The 14848-nt window shown below is 30.1% G+C and overlaps 1 protein-coding gene across 1 annotated transcript in view; it reads left to right on the plus strand.

Annotated features, from left to right (window-relative positions):
• Nucleotides 1–14848, plus strand: part of LOC123296624 (neprilysin-1-like) — a 76041-nt gene that overhangs the window by 4488 nt on the left and 56705 nt on the right. Inside the window, exon 2 of the mRNA XM_044878178.1 lies at nt 11604–12214. Coding sequence (XP_044734113.1) covers nt 11734–12214 — 481 coding nt within the window. The 5' untranslated portion in view covers nt 11604–11733. The remainder of the gene's footprint in view (nt 1–11603; nt 12215–14848) is intronic.

A 14848-nucleotide genomic window follows, 5' to 3' on the forward strand; every position in this document is an offset into this window, starting at 1 on the left:
TACAATTTCTTAGTATTGTACACTGTTGCCACAAACAGTGCACGAATATAAGAGCATATTTTTATAGATTTGACTATAACGAGTGAAATATTTTAAATCGAATACAAAAATGAAATTTTGGAAAGAAAATAACACAAATATGCAATTCAAGTATTACTTTAATCACAACGTACCCCGTAAAACCAAAAATTTCCTAAAAGTTTCGGTAATTATTGGTATTGTCCAAACATACTTTGTAACAACATCCTGATTAATGTATATTATATATCTTAGTTTAATATTAATAAATGAATATGTACCTAGTAATGACCAAATGAATCAATTTCCAAGTACATGGGAACTTTATGGAACTGGTTTTATTCTGATCATATTAGGTGTAAACATAAATAGGTATACAATTAAGAAGGTAAACAAGAATTAATGAATATTGTATTACACAACAATATATATAAACATAAACAAATAAAATATGACTTTAAAAAGGTTTTGGTCAAATCAATCCATCCATCATTTATTAAAAAACAGTCTGTAAAGTTGTGTGAACGCCACATAACTTCTATATATTAAATAGTATCCGGCAGATATATTCACTAATAATACCTACAGTGAATAAGCCGGAAAAAAGTGTCGATAGTGGAAAAGTTGGCAAACGGCCCCGATTTCAATGAAACTTTTTTTAACATGTTTATAGGGCCCTAAGAAACATAGGGGCCCCGCGGAAGCATATGTAGCCCAAAATTTTGTTGAAATGTTTATTTTTTCCTAAAATTGCCATTTAGTAGGTTTTTTTTGGATCGTTGAATACGAATCCGATGTCAGATTACACGGATTCTGTCGCGGATTCTGTCACGTATTCCGAAAACAGTGCCATTTTTCCGAAAAATCACACGCACACAATTTTTTTGGCTTAAAAAAATATTAAACATTGACGGCTGGATTTTCGGAAGACGTGACAGAATCCGTGTAATCCGACATTAACTCTGGACAGTTTGGGTGATAAATACTTAATTTTCCGGTTTTTTGTTAAAAAGTGCAATTTATGATCAAAAATGGTAGGAATTTCGGAATATGTGATAGTATCCGTGTAATCTGACATCACATTCGTATTCGGCGACCAAAAATACCTACTAGATGACAATTTTAAGCCAACATAAGCATTTCAAAGCAATTTTGGGCTAAATATGCACCCCTGCTAGGTTCTAATTGCGACAGTTGTTTTTCCCAAGAGAAACCTTTCTAAAGCGTACTAGTTACGCACATGGACGTAAAAAATTGATTAAATTGATTGATTTTTTACCAGAATAAACTAGTTTCAAAATTAATTACAATTAAAAATTAATAAATAATGGAATTGTCTTGTAAAAAAAAAATCATTTAATAAAAGATCTGATTTGAAACACACATACGACCTCTATATACAGCTAATAAGTTCTACAAATCACTTTTAATGCCATATTAGTAGATATTTAATAAATACCAAGTCGACTTTCTCATTTAAGCATAAAGACATATCTGTTTATCAGTTTAGCTTGACTTTGATGTCATCAAAAAGAGAGTGTAGGTGTATACAAATGTAGAAAAGTTTAGAAACCTCCATATATAGCTAATAAGTGCTACAAATCACTTTTAATGGCATATTAGTATTTAATAAATACTAAGTGGACTCAGTCAATTAATCATATATCTATTTACCCGTTTGACATAACTTTGATATCACCAAAAAAAAGAATAATGCTCGTAGTTATATACAAATGCAGAAACGTTTGGAAACATATCAGTAAGGTATTAGACTCCTTCTACGACTTTTTTCGAAAAAGTTGCATTGTCAAATGCGCTTAATCATGTCATATTTTAGCTCTAGGTGTGAAAAATCGCACCTAACATAGTAATTATTAAAAAAATTTAGCAAATGTGAACTATGTATTTATTAAACAACAAACGTTATCATGTCGATTTGAAAAAGCAATACTTTCGAAAAAAGCGCTAGAGGAAAAGTTTGGTGGATTCGCCAAATGGAAGTCATTCTCGAAGTTTCAAATATGTATTAATCATTTAACAAAAAGGGTGCTGTCCCACGGACTATATTCCTAACAGTTAAATAGAATATTTTAACATTCTTTTTTGATTTTTTGACGCCTTTATTATTTACATTTAATCGTTAGATAAAAATGCCATTTTTGTCTAGATTACTGATTTATCATTTAGTTTATTTCAGATTCCAGATGAAAACCACCTTTTATGAGAAAACGGTTGGGTACGATTTAAACTCCAGTACCCAGAAGACTACCCTTCCTTGTATATAAATAATATAGCATTGGGATCTAACACCTTTCGATGTCATTATAAATGAATTTCACTATATTATTATTTCGTTGCACACCTAAATCAGTGTATTAACAACAATATCCGAACTAGTGTTAGTTATCAAATTACATATTAAACTCATTCAGTTAATTAATTATAACGCTAATGTTGTTTAAACACGATTATAAAACGTAGGTAATTCAGTAATTGACATACTTTTGGCTTTCGATTTGATCTACCATTAAATTTACATAAACGTAAATTAGGGTTTCCAACTTCGAATTTTATAAAGTCTAGAGATTGTCCGAATAAATCTGGAGATTTTATTCAAATATGTGATGAAAGTGGAGTCTTGATACCGTTCTTTTCCAATCACATATAAAGGCTGTCTTTTTTAAGTTGACGTATGCATGAAACTCGAAAAATGTTAAACATGAAAAATGTTAGTTTCAAAAGGACACATCTTATACGGCATCGAACTCGATCTAAGTTTTCAGGTTCAATTAAAACCTCACTCTAATTCATAACTGACAAACATTAGATGAACGCTTTAATTTAGAAAGTTGTTCTTTATAAACACGCAAACATTTTTTTGTAAAGTTAAATGCCTGCGTAAGATGTCCGCCTACACACCCAAAAATTGTTTATTTGAAGCATTTTTATCGATAAAAGTTATTTTTCGAGTTTCAATGTTATATTGTTTGGTTGTATATATACATCTAACATGATTCTAAAAACATCTAACACGATTCTAAATAGCATCACAATAACATGTGTTTAATACTGTATGTATACAGTCTTGCTTAAATACATACATTCCAATGCTGTTTGGCAATGCTTTATTTTATTTATTATAAATTTTTCCATAAAATCTCAGTAATCGGAATAAATCCAGTTATTGACACACCCTACTGCATTAATTTTTAATGCAGTAATCTGGCCAATATTTTTCTGGAGTCTTGGAGGATTGGCAACCCTAACGTAAAAGTAAATTGATTTAATTTTTGAGTAATAATTTCTCGAGTTTTCTCTAATCAAAATAAACATAAATTTCTCTCAAACATTTTTAACTGAAACTTAAGCTCTCGTAATAAATAATTATTGTTATTGTTTCAGATAAAAGTTAATGTAATTTAAAAAAAAAATTACATTAATATTAAAAATTAGTTTCTAATCCGTTAAATAAATTAAAACTTAATTATAACAAACAATTTTTTAAGTGGTGTGTTCAAAAGAGAAGAAAATTGGAAAAATTTTTAGTCAACTTTCTACAAGTAGTTTGTACCCAAATATTTGCCAGATAATATGACCATTGCAGTGCTGATTGAGAAGCTTATTACCCGTGCCTTTGATTACCTACCTATGCCTCTGGTCAGACATTTGAATAAATGTAAAAATGTTAATATCAACTGTAATACGGGCTGTAAATTTTTGCTTATTTACTTACATAATTAATTTTATGTTCGTTTAAAAATTCCCACGAGCGGAATTCTTTATAGACTCGTAGATACGCACTTACTTGGACTTATGGATAATCTGCCTCTGTAAAAACATATCAACTATTTCTGCGCAAACAACAGGGAAATAGCAGAGATTCTGACCGGTAAAGATTTAGTGAAATTTGTTAAGTCCCGCTAGACTTTGTTTATTTGAGTACGTTCAGAGAATGTAAGACGCTAGAATTCCAATAGAAAATTTTAAATGTCAAGATCTGTACTATCAGGAAAAAAGACTACGGCTCAGGTTATGATGGACTAAGTGCCGTGTGACCTGAAGGCAATGCGAGTTTTCAACTAGGGAGCAAAGGTCCAGCCAGGCTATAGCGCCTATTGATTCCATTCGATTCGAATCTTTTGAATTAGATTTGATCTGAACTTTTCATTTGTTCCAATTAAGTTTCTAACACTAAACGATACAAAACTAATATACGTATATATCATTTTATTAAAGTAGTCCTACTGTTTGAGCAAGTACGGTGAATGTTCATTTTTTTGCGGTAAATGATAGTTCATAGTCCCTTGATCACAATAAACGCAGTTATGGGGCTTTTTGCACGGCAAAATTTTGAATTATTTCATTTCTCATTCCATTTAAACACACTACCTTATGGAAGAACTCGCAATAATGATGACTGTAAAAAAATTAATCGGTGATCGAGCTTCAAAAAAGTTTTCATTGTGAAGAAAGTTTATCACAGATTCTATTTATGCAAAAAAAAAAAAAAAAACATTACGTTACGGCGCTTTCCAAAAAGAAAACTTTGGTTTTTGACACTTTTGCGATCTTTTTATCGCATTTTATTACATTTACGTCATACAAATTGCCTAGTTGATTACACAACAGCCGAACTACTTTAATGTAATGTGCTTGCTTGCCGACAACAGCAACATATGCACTACATTATACATTATACATATACTCGTACACGTATACTCGTATACTCGTATACATATACTAGTCGTGTCATTTTAGCATTTCATAGATAATTTTTTTGTACCTCAACCTATCGGGAAAGTTTTTTCTTTTTAAAATGATCAGGAAGGTCTATATATCGGAATCTTCATCTAACTCTTTGCTGCTAGAAAATTTTGGTTTTTGCTATGGGCCGTATAGGAAAATCAATAGAATCCATTTATGAGGTAATTTTTGAAAATTTTAAAACCTTGAAAATATGGGCCAAAAACGTATACTCGTAGGTTTTTGGGGTCTCTGATCACTATTCCGAAACAGAATTTCGATATAATCTCCCCCTCTTGGGCTAATTTACCTTGCTGGTCCAAAATTGCAATATTCTGTAAATATTCAACAAAATGGATCAAAAAATAATACTCGCTGGTTTTTGGAGTCACTGATCACGATTCCGAAGTTGGAATGAAGTTGTACTTCCCACTTCTGGAGTTATTCACTCGAGCTGGTCCAAAACAGCAAGATTCTGTAAATTTTCGACAAAAAGAGCCAAAAAAGTATACTCGGGGGTTTTTAGGGTCACTGATAACGATTCCGAAGTTAGAATGGGGATATACTCCACCCTTCTAGGGGTTTTACGCCCTTCGTTGACCTAACACTGCAATTTTCTGTAAATATCCAATTTGGAACAGCGGGGTGAATTACCCCAGGAGGGGGGAGTATATAAAAATTCTGACTTTAGAATAGTGATCAGCGATCCCGAAAACCCCATATTGTACGTTTCTGGCCCATTTTGTTGCATATTGTCAAGGTTTTGAAATTTTCAAAAATTACCTCAAAAATGGATTATAATTATGGGCTTTTTTGGCCCATAGCAATGGCCAAACTTTCTAGCGGCAAGAAGTTAGATGTAAATTTTGATATATGGACTTTCCTCTACATTTAAAAAAAAATACTGGCCCGATAGGTTGAGGTACATAAAAATTCTTCATTTTAGCCTTTTTTGATCTAAAATGATTCGTCTATACAATCAATGCTAATATAAAGTTTTTGCTATGCTATTCTAGGTATTAGGTATATAATTGTGTTCGCGTGGTCATAATCAGATTAATATCTGTTTAATTTATTTATAACTAAATAAACATGTTTCTATTTATTTTATGTATACGTTATGTTACATTATCATCGAACGTAAATAATTTACAGCAATTTATATGCGATTGATTTTGTATTCGATACCTTGCGACCGTAAAGTAGGGACAGGCTTGATTGCCATTTTTAAGTTTCTTTCTCAAGAAAATTTCTAGAAAGCGTTTCACTGAGCAGGGCCGTATTAATCGGTAGTGCGAGAATGAATCCAGGGATTCAAGACGCAGGGATTCAAGAGACGCAAGATCTACTTTTCAAATATTTACTTGGAAAATTACGCACAAAATACTTATCATACGCCAACATATGAAAATAGATCGAATATTAATGGAAAGCATTATTTTTTATATTTAAAAACACAACTCGACCACTCGATCTATTATGTCCGTGTTTCTTAATGAGTCAACATTCTGACACATATATTGAATACTTCCTGTCAGCATCAGAAAGCGAAATGTCTTTCGAAAATTGAAAAAGAATCAAGGCCCAAGACAGCATTACTTTGCGTTTTTGAAACTTTTAAACTTCAAAATTCAACGTTATGTTCAAAACTGGAATAAGGTATCAACTGATTTATCAGTAAAACAATATGCAATTGACAGCTTGTAAATGGACAATCAGAAGAATCAATTTTATTTATTTTTTTTTTGCAAAAGAATTTATTTTTAGTTTATTCCAAAACATAATCATATTGACCATCATTCTTCAGCCTACCTGCAATCTGATAAAGAATCCTCATTTCAATACAAATGATGTCCAGTAATTAACAATACGGTGAAAATTGGTTAAAATTACATTGAAGAGACATAAAAAATTTCATCGTTATAAGCACTATAAAATTTTTATATTGAAGTGAAAGTTTGTGTATTTGTGTGCACATCTACGTCGATGGATAATTAGTTTTACCGTTTAGGATCTAAATTGGCTATTAAAGAAACCAGAAGAAGGTCCAATCTGATGTCAACAAATGATGCCTTCCATTAAACTTTGCAAATTTTGTTTAAGTTATTTTTGGATTGGTTAACTACAAAACGCGTTTTTTCGGTGTATAGATTAAAATGGACCAACCTGTATATACATGTAAAAAAAATGTGTTTTTACATGAGTTGGTCGTTAAGTTGGTACATTTGCCAGGACCTTTCATTTTCGTCGCTATACCAGGTTCGTCGTTATAGTCGATTTTAAATGTATCTTTGTAAAAGCTACCAATGATTCAAGATAAATTTGACTCTAGGTACTACATCTTACCCTACATAATAAACATACCCTTAAAATGTATATGGTTGAAGACATACCATTTAATACTCATACAATATAATGTGATTTAATATAATAGAGTATTAGATTGATTTAATTACACAACTCAATTTAATTATTATTTACTTAAAATATGCATATTCATTTAGGAATACTAATAATAGTAATAATAATATATACAGGGTGTTCCGTGGCTCAATGGGCATACCTTCAGAGTGGATTCTTTGGACAATTTTAAGTCGAAAGTGTCTTATATACTTTTGTCCAAAACCTAATAGTTAAGGTAGTACGAGCACCAAGGCAAGTTTCGACTTGAGGTTCAAATTATTTGTTACCTATTTTCAACTATGAAGATTTTTTGATTAACCCCCAAAACCTCTTCTGTCTGCAGACAGAAGTACAGATAACAAAATGATATTTTCTCATTGTGACTATTTACGGACATTAAAAAAAAGAAAAAAAATTCTTACTTTTTAGGTTCTAAATTGTGCGATGAGCTATGCTATTCTAAAAATAACTTAAATATAACTATTAAAATAGTACGAGCACCAAAGCAATTTTAGATTTAGAGTTGAAATATGTGTACCTTATTTTAAACTTTGATGATGAATTTTGTTATAACTTCATGAATGTAGACGAAAAATAATAATAAAATTTTGCGATATCTGTCTTGACTTACGAAATATCGAAAGCGAAATAAATAAATATATTGTCAAGTAATATAATTCACCATCAAAATTGAAAAAATATATTTTTTTTAATTTGTGTCCCACTACTGTACTCTTACATCCTTAAATAGTCGAGCACAAAGAGTTTTTTTGTTTTCGGTAATTAATTAAAGTATTACTTTAATTTAAATGTTTTTTTTTTTTTTTAATTTCCACCGACTAGTTTTGGAGAAATGTATGAAAACATATCATCCATCTACTGTTTTCTCATAAGACCAATGTTAATGCCTACTTTTCAAGCCTTTTATCCAAATTTGCCTTGGCGCTCCTACATCCTTAAGGATATGTGCACTATTAAATTTAACCAATTTAAAATTTTTTATATTGCTAACATGAATGTAATTTAAATTTTGGTTCAAAATGAACCTCCCCCTCCGCTACTTTACATTATATTATTGCCCTTTTAGTATTAAAAGCGTAGCTCTTTGGAGAGTCTCTGAGTTGTAACGCGGTATATGGGTATAAAAAAATATTCTTAGCAACTGTTTCTACTAATATTTTTCGATATCTCTAACGCGAAGAAAAATATAACGAAACGGCTCTATACATATGTCTCAATTTGTAGTAGATTGAGTTTAAAGTTCAGATTTTGAATAAGTATTTTAAATAATGTGACCCTCACCCTGTATGACTGCAAATATTCAAATCGGTATTCCTCTAAATATCAAATGCATATATTGGGGCGTCTTCATCTTAAATGTGACACACTATATATAAATTCATTCGTATTCAGAGTTCAAACCTTTATTAAACAGAATTTATAATACCCTTCCTACATTTCTAGTTGAATTTAATATATTTAATATTATATGAATATGAATAATATGAATGCGACAATATCCATAAATTTTCAATAGTTTATTCAAGATATTATAATATATTAACTATATATAGTATGAATTAAAAGTTATATTTGAAGCTAGTGTTATTGGAATCAAAGTTGGCAATGTAATGAAAAAGTTTATTGAATGACGACTACGGAAGCCTGAATGTGTCACTGTCAATTCATGAGAAAGTGCCGCTACACTAGCTTATTTTGTAAATGTGTACTATCCACAAGTATTAAACCAACTTTTAAAAAAGTCATTAGCTCACTTTCAACAGGTGCACTTGTGACTTGTGGCATTATGGAAATGTAGTTTTTGGATGCCCCCTTATTATTGCCAGAAAGTCTTCTGGCATTCTTGTACGTCTTTATTTCAATGTTTATCAAATCTCTCTGTAGTATATTCCTAGATAGTTATAGCTTCATACATTATACTGCAAACAATTTTGAATAATTTATTTGGCTATAATTAAATTTTCATGTTGTTACGAATGTTTGATAATATTTAAGTTGACATATTATTTAACTACATCAGTGTATATGGGTTGTCCTACAAACTAAGGAAGAAAGAAAGTCTGATTTTGGCTTGACATTTTTCTTACATTCTTGTTGCAGAATGTTAAGTGGAACAGTTAGCATATTTTTAGGTTTTACATTTATGACAACCTTTGTTAAAACAAATTGTAGTGTATTAAGAGCCAGAAAAAAATTCGTTAAATTTACTAAAGGTGGTAATTTGGGGATTGGTTATAGAAGTTGTGTACTCCCACATACTGCGGTCAATCAAGCGAACGATAGAACAGGGGTCAGATATTTGCTATCGAAACGGTAAAGTTTTACGTGGTACTAAAATGAATTTACTAAGGCTGAAAATTCTTATACAGATTGCATATTGCTGTATATCAATTTTCATCTTTAATAAATTGATTTAAATACCACGGAAATCATAAATGAATTTTATCTATTTATTGTTCATAAATAAGGGCTGAATGACCTACCCTGTTCAAACGTTGAACTCATTGACTGTCATATCTGTTATCTATGCAATATACAATCTGTATAACAGTTTTCAGCTTTAGTAAATTCATTTTTGTACCACGTAAACGTTTTGCACCGTTTCGATAGCATATACCTGACCCCTGTTCTATCGTTCGCTTGACTGACCGCAGAATGTGGGTGTACACAACTACTATAACCAATCCTCAAATGATTAGCTTTAGTAAATTCACCGAATTTTTTTTCCTGGCTCTTCCATTATAAAAATTACATTATACAAATACAAGTATAACCCTTTAAAGATCTGTCAAAGTTAGGGAAAGGTGGGTAGCACTCAAGGCTTATCAGATTCCCCTCCAAAAGATAAGCTGAAACCCAAAAAATGCGAAACACACCTAAAGGATATTGAAATCGAATATAGCGTTTGTGATCGACAATGGATTCATTCATTTTCTTTCTTTATCATTAATCATTAATATATATATATATAATTCTAAATTATTTTATCGATTGATAATTTCAGATTCATTATTTTACAAACCCTTTTTATATACTATTATAGGTTATAGTTAAGTATTTGTATAAATAAATAATGGAACATATAAATATAATGAAACCCAATTGTAATTAATTAAATTCATCAAGTTTTACAAAATAATATTAATTAAATTATATTATAGCAATTAGTATGAATTAGTTATTACAAAGTGGTCTCTATTAATTGTGCATTTTATTTGACTGAGTTATAAGATTTTAACCCATTGTAGGATTTATATTTAAAAAAATAAATGATTTTTTACATTAATTTGAGACATCAGGTTAATATGAAATAGTAGTGTTTCATTAAAGAAATAATTTTTTGAAAATCTCTGTATAATTTCTATATCATTATTGAGTTTTGAGCTCAATTTGTTTTAACCGAAAAGCGCAGTTTCGTCTCTGAAATCGATGTTTTTAACTAAAGTACTGATTTTTTGTCTTTCTAAAATATATTTTGTACAAAAAACTTTTCTCTAAAAACGATTTTTTAGTGTGTTATGGGTTTATAGTTTGCTGAAGCTTTGTAGGGTGCTAATTAATTTACACCACTTTGTAAAGCTTCAAACAAATCAAATCTATAATATAATATAAATGTTATTTAATTGTGATTTATTACTAATTATTATTCATTCTAATCAATTAATTTATTGTATAAATTAATTTTACCTATATGTTATGAAATATTATGTACAGATCTTAACATAATAAATCGAATCAAATTAGAATTCGAATTCAGTATGTATTTCTTTTTGGATGCTTTAACTTCTCGATTCTTCGATAAATTAAGATTTAATCTGGCACGAAGCACTAGTTATTATCCCATTCGGTGCATGTTCCTTTAAACTTCGATAAATTAAGTCTATTTCAGTGAATATTATTAACTAGCATGATACCGGCCCGCTTCACAGGGCTTAAAAGTAAAAACTACCGCTTTATAGCCTCCCCCTCTCTTGATCTGACTTATCTTGAACACTTGAACAAATTGTTTTACGCAGCTAAAAGATATGCACAGTTTTCAATTTTTTAAATTGTAAAATAGTCATAATTCATTGAGTATATCAGAAAAGGTGGCTAATAATTGTTTGGCATTTACTATTTTAAATTTTACAGAAATCTTTAAAATATTAAATGTCAGATTAAATTTAATTTTTTATTTTTTTTATTTTGTATTTTTTAATATATCTTTATAAATTATAGCTCATGTGTTATTTTGTATCAGCTATATTGCTGTACAGTTTCATTGAAAACCATTCGCTAGTTTTTGCGTGAAAGCGTAACAAACACACAACCAAAAAAACAAACAAACAAACATCCTTACTTTCACATTTATAATATATATTGATAGGAATATGGATAGGGATTATTTATATGATTAATTTTGGGGTTTTTGTTTATAGGAAATGGGTTCCATTAAAAAATGAATTTATGGTTCACGGATCGTCCAATCATTCATAATGGAGGAAATCAATAATATCAACATTAATTCTCATTAATAAAATACAATTTTCGGAAAATCTATTAAGAAAAATGAAGAAAAACGTTTGGAAATTAAGTACACCAGATCAATCTGGTAATGGTTTCTTACAACAGAATGGTTCATCACCAACCGCTGTTGATTTTGAATCAACAAATAATCTATCTGGTGAAACTGTACCATTAGCAGCCCAAACTGTGGTGCATTTAGGTGGTACTGGTGCTGTTTTATATCAACCTCCACGTCCACCCACCAACACCAATAATACTGGATCAACAACAATCACATCGACAACACCACTAACAACAACAATTACACCAACGCCAACAATAATAACACCAATTTGTACAAATAAACGTTCAACAAATAGTTCCAATAATAATACAAATAGTCATACAAAATTATTATATTATTTTAATACACGAGAATGGTGTTTAATGATTACGATATTTTTATTATCATTTTTATTGATTTTGTGTATATCAGCATTAACTGCTTCAACATATTCATGTAATGGACGAACTAAAAATGGTGGTAAGTGGATTTTTACTATTTTTTTTTAATTTTAATTTGTTGGGTAATGTCAAATGGTAAAGTCTTTCTTTTTTTAATAAATGAATGTCAGGATCATTATAAATAAAAATTAATTCGAAAGGACCAGTTGAATTTCTATGAAATATAGCATAAAATAGTGTAAAAATGGAGAAACCATTCGTAATCTGCATTCCCAAAAATATAAAAATCATTCCCAAAGAAAGTTTTCAGTAGTTAGTTAGTTAGTTAATAAACAAAAATATTTACTAACTAGAAAGTTCAATTACTTTCAGAGATGCTTTGCCTCCCAGCCAGTAGTCAAAGCAAGCAAGGACGCCTTAGCTTACTCGGCTACTGGGCCGGTTTACTACTGAGCCTAAATCAATTCTGAAAATTTTGGGGGATTGCCCGATTATTTAAATAAATAAATGACTTCAAAAGTATACATATTTATGAGGGAAAACGGTAGATGTATGATATGTTTTCCTGGATTTTTCCAAAACTAGCCAGTGGAAATTGAAAAAAGACTTATTAAATTAAGGTTAAAGCAAATTATTGAAAACAAAAAACACCCGTTGTGTCCGACTAATTAAGGATGTATAAACACGGTAGTGGGGGTACAAATTAAAGAAATATATATTTTCAATTTTGATGGCGAATTATGTTATAACTTGGCAATATAAGACGAAAAGTAGGAATAAAATTTTTCGATTTAAAAAATTCATAATTTGTTCTGATTTTTCTGTTATACGTTGTTAGATGCAGTGAATAACGTTAAACAAACACGAAGTAATATGAAAATCGCATTCATTTGTTGATTCCATGGAAGAAATCGTAAATGTAGATAACATTTTGTCAACTCGTTCCCTTTCCTTAAAGTTAGTTGTTATACATACATGATGAATTTGTTTCAAAAACTTTATATAAGTACTACATATAGGTACCATACCAGTTTCTGAATACACTTGGCTTGTTCAAATTATCACAAGTGAACACAGCCAGAGCTTTATATATTCGAAACAACATACAAAATTATTATGTTCAACGAACTGATACTTATTAATATTATCAGTTTACTCACGTTTTGTTATCAACCAACTACACATGGGAATATATATATACAAGAGGCTCTCCTTCCAGTTGAATATACGAAATGCTATGAGCGCATTAAATTTTATTCAATTTGTTTGTAGCTACTGCAAATAAAACTTACGATTCAAAAAAGTCTTTGATTTAAAGGCCACTGAGCTGAGTATACGAAATCTAATGAACTTTTCAATCTTTTTTTTCCAGTTGCCTGTACTGGAAACTAGACCTGTATATCGAAAACATGATCTGAAAATGAGTTTCGATATAAATACCACTCAAGTGGCTCATTTAGATGCCAACTATATCTTTGTTTTGGGTCTATAACAAATTTAAAAAAAAGATTTGGAACTACATAAAACATAATTTTAAAGTTGATCTAGTCTTAAAATAAATAATAGTTTAAAAACAAGCTTTTGTAACTACCTAAACATAAAAGTACAAAATAATTTCTATGAGTTTGGAAAAAAAGTGTAGTTAACAAAAATCTTTTAATCGTTAAAAAGCGTGAGATGCTAGGTTTCAATTATTAGAAATATTTTATTGAAAGATATTGGCATAACGTAAAATATCTTCAAAAGCACCCCATGCTTTTTTACGATTAAATGATTTCCTTTTACTCACTCTACTTTAATAATTTTCTACTTTTAAGTTTAGCTAGTTACAAGAGTGCTTTTTCTAAAAAATCGCTCAAAATCCCATAGACAGAGCGATGTCTCGAAACGAAAATTCAGGAAATATTTACCTTATGGCCAAAAGAGCTACATTTTTATGACTTTTGGGTACTTCATAGTATTGAAAATTTAAAGCCCAAGAGACAAAAATTTGTTTGGATTTTTTGGAATTTTTAAAGTTTATCGACTAAATCACAAAAAACACGATACAAGTAAAATCGTAAAAATCACAACAATTTTGTCTCATGATCATTAGACCATTTAACTTACCTGTTTTCAAGATATTGTTTCAAATTCGATGAAGAAGGATTCTGGTGTCGCGTCGCAAAGAAAGTTTTGTCCAGCAACCTTTGCACACTCGAGCCCGGTTAGTTCCTAGTTTCTATCATCTCAATAGTACACAGCTCTCTATTACGTTATAGTACCATTATTAATTTACAAAATGGTTCGTATAATGTAGTATCGTATTTGGTTGACCAGAGTTGTCACAAGTTGTTATTTTGTCTATCGATATTAAATTATCTGGGTCATTATATTTGTTGAGAACTATGTTCAAACTATTATAGTGGAACTGCGATAAAGTGAGCTTCTCCTGAGAGTTCAGAATCTTCTTCAATCGCATCGATAATCAGTTCTAATGGTTACTTGTCGGATGAGCGACTCTTATTAGAAGTCTCAATGTATATCATTTTCAGATTAAAACCAATATATTTTGTTTCGAGAATAAAATTTATGAAACTTATGGACAAAATTGTTCTTCTGAGAACTTTAAACTCTCTACGGGTATAGGATTGTAAGGTACTATAAGAATTGTAGCTCCCAAACGGATTGGTAGATGTTTATTATTTATTTATTTTTTTTTAAATCTTAAAGG

The sequence above is a fragment of the Chrysoperla carnea genome, chromosome 3 (assembly GCF_905475395.1).
Source record: "Chrysoperla carnea chromosome 3, inChrCarn1.1, whole genome shotgun sequence".
Taxonomy (NCBI): Eukaryota; Metazoa; Arthropoda; class Insecta; order Neuroptera; family Chrysopidae; genus Chrysoperla; species Chrysoperla carnea.